The sequence below is a fragment of the Drosophila novamexicana genome, unplaced genomic scaffold (assembly GCF_003285875.2).
Source record: "Drosophila novamexicana strain 15010-1031.04,08,12 unplaced genomic scaffold, DnovRS2.1 tig00001834-arrow-arrow-pilon, whole genome shotgun sequence".
NCBI lineage: Eukaryota > Metazoa > Arthropoda > Insecta > Diptera > Drosophilidae > Drosophila > Drosophila novamexicana.
The window spans coordinates 209900-218790 of NW_020824898.1; the positions used below are offsets into that span (position 1 = coordinate 209900).

At 38.8% G+C, this 8891-nt stretch overlaps 1 protein-coding gene across 1 annotated transcript; it reads left to right on the forward strand.

The window, feature by feature from the left end:
- The first annotated feature begins 6300 nt into the window (after nucleotides 1-6300).
- Nucleotides 6301-8584, forward strand: LOC115768564. The gene is made up of 2 exons (XM_030713179.1): nucleotides 6301-6694; nucleotides 7588-8584. The coding sequence occupies exons 1-2, from the start codon at nucleotides 6398-6400 to the stop codon at nucleotides 8353-8355; spliced, it is 1065 nt and encodes a 354-aa protein (XP_030569039.1). The 5' UTR covers nucleotides 6301-6397; the 3' UTR covers nucleotides 8356-8584.
- Nucleotides 8585-8891: the final 307 nt, after the last annotated feature.

The window sequence follows — 8891 nt, forward strand, 5'->3', positions numbered from 1 at the left end:
ACTTTTTCGTAAAGCAGAAACATTTTCTATAACTTTTTAAAATGTTTTCCAAAATTTCGCACATATTCAATTTATTTTTATTCAACTTCTATAAATAATTGTTTTAAGAAGATTTATTTAAGAAATAAAATAATTTATATGTAAAAAAATATATATGAAAATAAAAAAATGTATAATATTGAAGTTATCTTATTTTTTCCTTTACTTCTTTTCTTTCCATCCTTTAATCTATACGCACCTTATTTATGTACCGTTAGTTGGTTGTAAAACTAATGCCCGGTCCTTTATCATATTCCATATAACTCAATTAGCCCATTACAGTAAAGATGCCGTACAGGTAAGATCGGAAATGTGCTTTAATTACGCATAACAAGCCAGGAGCAATAATCATAAAGACAGGCACAAGGTTCCCATTAAACGTGGCCCAAAGGAGTTGCAGGCCAAGTGCATTTGGCTCCATCAATTAAAATGTCTGAACGTGTAATCAAGCCACCCGTCGACCCCCACGCTGCCTTGAAAGTGGCTCAATGTTAAACCGCAGGAGGGAAGAGACAAGCAACAGTGCGCTGCGTCTCTGTCTGCCTAGGCAAAAGCTTTGCTGTTGTCAGCTGGTCTAACTTTTTTCGTTGTGTGTAGCCACTCCACAGTCGCACACATACACACACACTTATAAATTCCCACTTGACAGTGCGCAGCGAAGGAGGCTCGTCGCATGTCAATGCTGCGCTGCGACTGCGCAGCTCGCACAAAAGAGTGTAGAAACCGAAGGCCAAATGCTTGACGCACAGCTTCGCATGTTTACTGCGCATCTCTGCAGACAGAAGCTGCGCTGCCACAAGCTGCTCAAACTTTTTTCTTTGAGTGTAGCTACAAACGAGACAACAGCTCCACACGCACACACACACACACACACATGCGCATGTGATGGCCACTTGACTGTGCGCTGCGATGGAGGCTCGTCGCACAGTCGTTGCGCAGCAGCTGCGCAGTCAGCTTTATATTGGCCAAGCGATGTGAAATCGTGACCGAAGTGGCCTCCTCAAGTGGCGAACGTCGCTGCTGCTGTCAGCGTCAGCGTCGCTGCCGCTGTTGAACGTAGAGCACACACACACGCACGCGCACGCACACGCACACGCATACGCACACTTGCGCATTGGAATTTTGCGCGTTTAACGTTAACAATTTATTTGCATTTTTAATTTTCATGTTCCTGTGCATGCTTATGCATATGCGTGTGTGTGTGTGCGCGCGCGAGCTGGTCACACTGCACGGCAGAGTTTCACAGATTGAGATTCCGCATGTGTCCACTTGGCGTCTATTTTAGGTCTAACTTGTTGCATGGCCAGTTGTACAAAAATAGAATCTTAATTTATTGTTGCCGCGGTCCGCTTGTTGCACTGCCCCACCCCCCATACATGGTCATATCATTTTCATTTTTCATGGTGGCGTCGCTGTCTATACTTATTGCCCTCCTATGTCCCATGTCCATGTCCATATCCATCCGACAGACTAAAAAAACGTTAACAAGCCCCTTTTTTAAACGAAAGTGAAATGTGTTTGTTGTTGTTGTTTTTTGCGGCATTCTAGTATACTTGGCAGTTAAGTACAGTACACATTCACAAGGATGAACTACAGAAAAAAGCTTTCACAGTTTTACAGGCGACAAGCTGTGTAGAAGTTAGAGCTTTAAGCAAGCTAGATAAAGCTAGGTACAGTACACATTCGCTGGGGTGAACTACAAATAAAAACATTTCATAGTTAAACAAGCGAAAAGTTCAATAGAATTTAAGGCTTAAAGATTCAAGTTGACTTATTTATTAAAGCTAGCTCGAGCAAAACTTAAAGGTACATGCGAGGTTATTAAGTACAGTACACATTCGCTGGGATGAACTACAAATAAAAGCTTGCAAACTTTGACAAGCCAAAATTTCAATAGGACAGTTTAGTCAATATTATTAAAGCTTAGTAGAAGGCAGCTTTAAGCTTTTAATTATGGACAATGCAAGCTCGAAGAGAGCTTTACTTTTAAAGACTTACACAATTTTCGGCTTTGATTAAAAGCTTATTTGAAAAATGTTATAAATTGTTTAATACTAGATTTTATACAGAATTAAATACGCAAGCCTTAAACTTAAGCGAAAAAATTATATGTAGAGCTTAAAGCTCTTGACTTTACTAAAAGCTATTTGATTAAGCTTAAAGCTTGTGCATTTTAAGACAGTCAAATTAATATCCATTTGAGATAATATTAATTAGAACGTGTGAAGAATACTGTAGAGCATTAAGCTTTAAGCCAGTTTTCAAAGCCTTACTTAAAGCTCATTGTGCTTTAATACATCATTTGTTTGAAAATATGACTAATATTTGTGATCAATGTATTGTTAACTCATTTAATTAAATATTTTTTTTATTGAAATACAAAAGCTCTTTTAAGTGAAAGCTTAAAGCTTTACATTTACCATCTTCTCTCTTCATGGAAACTTTGAAGAATTTCTCTTTTACTTTGGTTCAACAATGCGAGTGTTGCCTGTTGGCCAGCTAGCACTATATTTAGAAACTGCAGCTATGTGCCGCAATTGCTAAGCAGAGCTTGGGCCTGGGTCTCGGAGGGGTTGACTGAGTGGGGGGCGGGGGAGGGGGAAGGGGACTGCTGTTAATTATAAAGCCGCGGCGGTTGGTTTGGTATGCAGCATGATCCATGTAATTTATCAGTCTCAAGCTGAAAGAGCAGCTAGGTACAGTGGGCCACCCTTAAGACGAACCAACTAATTTGACTTCCTGTGGATTTTGCTAATTCAAAAATGTGTTGAGCTTATTTTTAAATCATATTTCTTAAATGAAGTTTGAGCTGCGACAAAGTATTTCAAATGCTGCAAATAATTTACGAACTCTTGCTAATGAGAAGATAAACAACATTTATTTATTAAAGCTGCGACAGACAGAAAAAAAAAAGCGATTTAAACAAATAAAATGTCAATAAAAAACGTGTTTTCAAAAAAATACCCCCGCCAGGTGGAACGTCACGTGAAGCTAACGCAGGTTAGCTAGGTGGGTAGGTGGGGGGGAGAGGGGTAGAGGGGAAAGGCTGTTATTGCTGGTGACTCAGCGAGCCAGTTGCCCCAAAGCGATTCCAATTCAAAGTCCGTCAGAGCAACAGATAATACGAACAGCAAATGCCAAAATAAAAACAGAGAAACAAGAAAGAAACAAAGCTACAATCGAAGTTCAAATACCCTGCAGATGTTTTTGTTAGACAAAGACGCTTTTGTTCCCAACGGAACTATATGATATAGTAAAATATCGTTAAGAGGAATATATATTGGTAACATAGTAGAACTTTAGGTTCTTATAGGGATAAACAAGAGGTTCTAGTCGGAAGCTACCGACTAGGGAACACCCTGTACCCTCTTCATCCAACATCAAATGCATATATATATTCTATTTTAGAAGCTATATGTCAAGTTTGCTGATTCTAGCTCTTATTATTTACCAAAATTGCCCAAAAAACAGGATATCGATATCGATTTTTATCGATTGCTTGGAAACGGGGCAAGTTATCGATTATCGGAAACAAGCTCGATCTGTGCGGGAACTAGGAGCATCCACATCTAGTCTCTAGCTCTTATAGGTTCTGAGATCCTTGCGTTCATACATACGGACGGACGGACATGGCTAGATCGACTCGGCTATTGATGCTGATCAAGAATATATATACTTTATGGGGTCGGAGATACTTTCTTCTGCCTGTTACATACATTTGGATTTTGCACAAATACAATATACCCTTTTTACCCATTTTTAATGGGTTCAGGGTATAAAAACAACATAGACCATATTTTCTAGATGGGAACTTTATGATATAGTGTTGCGATAAACAGACTTTACTGACTAGGTTATTCGATAAAAAGATGTTAGAAATCAACGTGGTATGGTAGTCCGATGAAAAGATTTGACTTCTATGTTAGAGATTTACATGATATAGTAAACCGATGAAAGGATGTATCTATAAGTAGGGGCACTATATAACATAATAGTCTGATGAAAAGATTAGACTTATATGGAACTAATTAATATAGTGTTTCGATAAAAAGATTATCCGATCAAAAAAGGGAATTATATGATATAATATAACCGAATAAGAGATTCTACTTATCTGTACTATAGTGGTTCTATGAAAAGATTTTACTGCTATGTTGGGGGATTACATGAAAAGTAATCCGATGAAAAGCTTTGACATATGTCTGAGCTAGGGATCTACAATCCGATGAAAGTATGCATCCTATATGTCAGGGAACTATATAATAAAGTATTCCGATGAGAAGATTTTACTTTTATGTTAGGGAACTGTATAATATATAGAGATTAAGAGATATGCTAGCTCATTAATGCTGAGTAGGGCTTAAGTATACGAAAAGAACATAATAAATTTGTTCATATCCTACAAAACCAGAATCTAAGTCGATTATTTCAATGGGAGCTATTACCCAAGTGCAGGTCATATAAGAGAAGTTTCCCAAGAAAGTTTTAGTCAATAATTCCTATAAGAGCTTTATGATATGGAAACTCGATGCCTTCAACTCCGATATAAATATATAAAGTTGGGAAACTTGTTTCATAAAGATAGCTTCACGGATGGCCCAGTTAACATAGACAGGTAAATTGATGGATAGTTAGAAACCGGCTAAAACTTCGCTCTGAAATCCAATCAGAAAAATAAAAACTTACAAAATGCTAACTTTTACGGAAAATACAATATTATAATAACCTCTGAAAGAGTTCTAGGAATTGACAAACCTATAATACCCTTTGCTAGGGTATTTTGAAGGCGACGCCCTTGACCATGTTGTGAAAACGCCAGACTTTACCTTTACCTGGGCAATAACTGAGCTGTTGATTGAGTCTGACGCAAATGAGCAGATGTTTTTTTTTCTTTTTTTTCTTTTTCTAACTGTATTACAGGCCTTGTGTATTGGGTTTTGGGCTGGAAATGTGACCCGGCTTTGGTTATACGCATTTACCTGGCACGTTTCACAAGTCGCTTTTCTTCCTCTTCTTCTTCTTCCTCCTCTACTTCTTGTTTGTTTACGAAACTGCGCAGAAAGCAGAATGGAATATTCGAAAATTCAATTCGAATTTTGTGGTTTGAAAAATACCCTACAAAGTTGTGGTTCATTGGATGTGCAGGACTGATAGATACCCTATAATATTGTGCATTATTGGTGTATAGACTTGGAAAATACCCTATAATATTGTGCATTATTGGCGTATAGACTTGGAAAATACCCTATAATATTGTGCATTATTATAAGCGAAATACCCTATAATATTGTGCATTATTAGATATACGGGACTGAGAAATACCCTATAATATTGGGCATTATTATAAGCGAAATACCCTATAATATTGTGCATTACTAGATGTACAAGATTGCGAAATACCCTATAATATTGTGCATTTATGGTGTATAGGCTTGGAAAATACCCTATAATATTGTGCATTATTATAAGCGAAATACCCTATAATATTGTGTATTATTAGATATACGGGAGTGCGAAATACCCTATAATATTGGGCATTATTATAAGCGAAATACCCTATAATATTGTGCATTACTAGATGTACAGGATTGCGAAATACCCTATATATAGATCCATTAATATGCTCAGGATCTCTCGAAACTATGTTTTACATTATGACAGGTACAGGATCGAAACATACCCTATATTCGCATAGATACTTCATTTATATATATAATTTTAGAAGGTGCTTGTCAAGTTGGCTGAATCTGGCTCTTGAAACCTAAGAGATTGGCTCAAATAACAGAATTTCGATATCGATTTTTATCGATAAAAAGTTATCGATTATCGGAAAGAAACTGGTTTTGCGCGGACCTACGTTCCAAATTTCAAGTCTTTAGCTCTTTCAGGTTTTGAGATCGACGCGTTCCGACGGGAAAGACGGAAGAACAGAAGGACAGACGGATACCATGATACCTCTTTTACCCTTTTGCAATGGGTTTAGGGTTACAAAAATACTAAGAACTTTAAATATATAACTAATATTTTTAGACCTATCAAGAATGTGTATATATATATCTATTTTCTATCAAAAAAGTCCCCTTGTCATTTACTCAAAAGAGTGGAATTTAATAATACACCCGTTTTCATTCACTGTATGCTAACAGGGTATGCACATGCAACACGAGATGGTTCGAGCACGTTCCTAACTACTTGAAAGATCTCTCGAACTTGTCGTAAATCGAACAGCAGCAGGCAAGACTAGATATGTCAATGGAACACAATGCTTTTTTTAAACTGTCTGTTTGCTGGTCTAGCAAAATTTTGGGTTTAGTAATATCTCATACACTGAATACATATACACGTACACAGACACGAGATGCCCTATCTTTATGGGATCGCGGACACCAAGTTCCTGGTCGGGAAGGGCATTCAGAAGAAGAAGAAGAAGAAGCAGAACGAATATCCGCCCATCAAGTTCCGCAACCATCCCCAGAACGCGGGTCACGTGAAATTTGATCGTAATGCCTGGCCCATTCAGTTTCGGGTCCAGCCCGATTCCCTTGTCGAGCTGTGCGTAAATGTTGTCGACAAATTGCCCCTGCCCACGGTTTATGAATGGAACGACATGGACATTCGGCGCTGGATCAAAGGCTATGGCTACCCGCAGTATATGGTGAGATCCCGGAACGCCCGATAAGGGCGCTATTGAAATTTTAACATTCCATTCCATGCCACTCCGGGAATATATCTGTTCCGAAACAATTCCCAAAACTCACTTGTTCATAATTTGATTCGATAAGATCTGGTTCGAAAGATCTATAAGATATTAAACTAGGTTTCTTCTCGTAATATCATTTCGAATAGACGTAAATAGAATCTTTTTTATACTATTAGGTAAGCAATGCATATGCTCTTGTTTCCATTATGGAGTACATTTTTTTTAAATATCGATAAATATCGATTTTCAGAAATGCTTTCTTAAGCATAACTCGAGGATTCTAAGAGCTATATACACCAGATTTGGTATGTAGCTATATATTATACACAGTTTCACTTTTTTGCAAAACTAAACCATATCGTAAAGGAAATTTTCTTTTCTACTCATCATAACTCGAGGATTCTAAGAGCTATACACACCAGATTTGGTATGTAGCTATATATACATATATTCAATAAAAAATAAAACATTTCATTAAGTATAGAACATTTTCTTTCCAACTCAGCAAAACTCGAGAATTATAATAGCTATAGACACCAGATTTGGTATGGTAAGATATAGATATATATATTATATAACAAAAAAAAAACGTATCACAATTAGGTGTAGGAAATTTTCTTTCCAACTCAAAATAACTCGAGGATTAAAAGAGCTATAGACACCAGATTTGGTATGGTGAGATACAGATATATATATTCTATAAAAAAAAAAACGTATCACAATTAGGTGTAGGAAATTGTCTTTCCAACTCAGTGTAACTCGAGGATTATAAGAGCTATAGACACCAGATTTGGTATAGCTATATATATCAACATTAAGTATAGAAAATGTTCTTACCAACTCCATAGAACACGTTCCGCGTGAACATGATCTGGGGCAGGAAGCTGCTGCTGCTGGACGCTGATGCTTTGGCGGCGATGAATATCAAGGACTTTGAGCACATCAAGCATATTACGTACGGCATACGGATGCTGTTTCACTTCGAGCTGGCGAAATTCTCGCGCAGCATCTCGCTGCCGGACGAGAATCCCAACGAGCTGTATCTGCTGTGGCACACGCAGACCGGCCTCAACTATGATGCAGTGCGTCGCTCGGATCTGTACAGGCGCATGCAGCTGATACGGGAGCGTGCCCTCAATCTGGACCATTGGGACATGCTCGAGATGTGGCTGCGCCGGGAGCGTGAACGCAAATACACGGAACTGATTGCCCTGGTGCCGCGCCGCAATATGTATCGCTGTCCCCCGGCGACGGAGATCGCCTCCGAGGCGGAGTTACAGACCATCGAGGATCCGATCTGTCATGTCTGCATACCGCCCTGCGAGTGCGAATGGCGCGAACGGGATACACGGCTGCCGTGGCGCATCAAATGCATCAAGCCGTCGATAATATCGCTGCCGGCGACGCACAGCAAATGGATCGCCCATCAGAGTACGTGCGTCCATTGCATACCGCCATGCGAGTGCCGCTGGCCGTCCCGTTATTATTTAACCGGCACGGTTATCAAGTGTCTGCAGCACAGTTTTCCCGAAAAGTTTGCGCCCATTTTCGATGAGCGTATCACGACGGTGGTGCGGCCCAGTCTGGTGGAACGTTGGACGCGCTTCTCGATTTGACACCGTATACCGAGTACTTCGAGTACTTAGCACACTTCTCATGCAGTATTCGAGTACTGCCGTCGAGTATTCGAGTATTTGTAGCACTTCACATGGACTATTCGAGTACTTTGCATACTTCCCATCGATGATTCGAGTACTTTGCACAGTTCACATAGAATACTGTCGATTGTTGTTCGCGTTGACTTGTCTCTCATTTACTTTACCAAAACATCAATAAAAGTAACTTAAATTGGAAAAAGCCTTTAAACTGCATCGATTGTATCTAGATAATTGGCGCTGACAAATCGAATTGATATCTACACGTGTGCGCCCATATGTAGGTTAGCCAAGCCGCAAGCTGGCCAAGCGCAACGACTATGCGATACCCTATAAGCCCTAGAGTATGTTTAAATTGTTCTAAATTTTTAAATGAGAGTTCAACAATATGAAGTAGTAAATTTGATCAATAAGTTTAGTTAGTTTTCTATTTTTAGAATACAATCTATCGAATACTAATAAAAACATATAATATGCCCATCTATTTAAATAGAGAT

Coding starts and splice junctions, on each gene's coding strand:
- LOC115768564 (XM_030713179.1), top strand. CDS start 6,398: ATGCCCTATCTTTATGGGATCGCGGACACCAAGTTCCTGGTCGGGAAG. Junction 6,695..7,587: donor ATGGCTACCCGCAGTATATG/GTGAGATCCCGG, acceptor CCAACTCCATAG/AACACGTTCCGCGTGAACAT.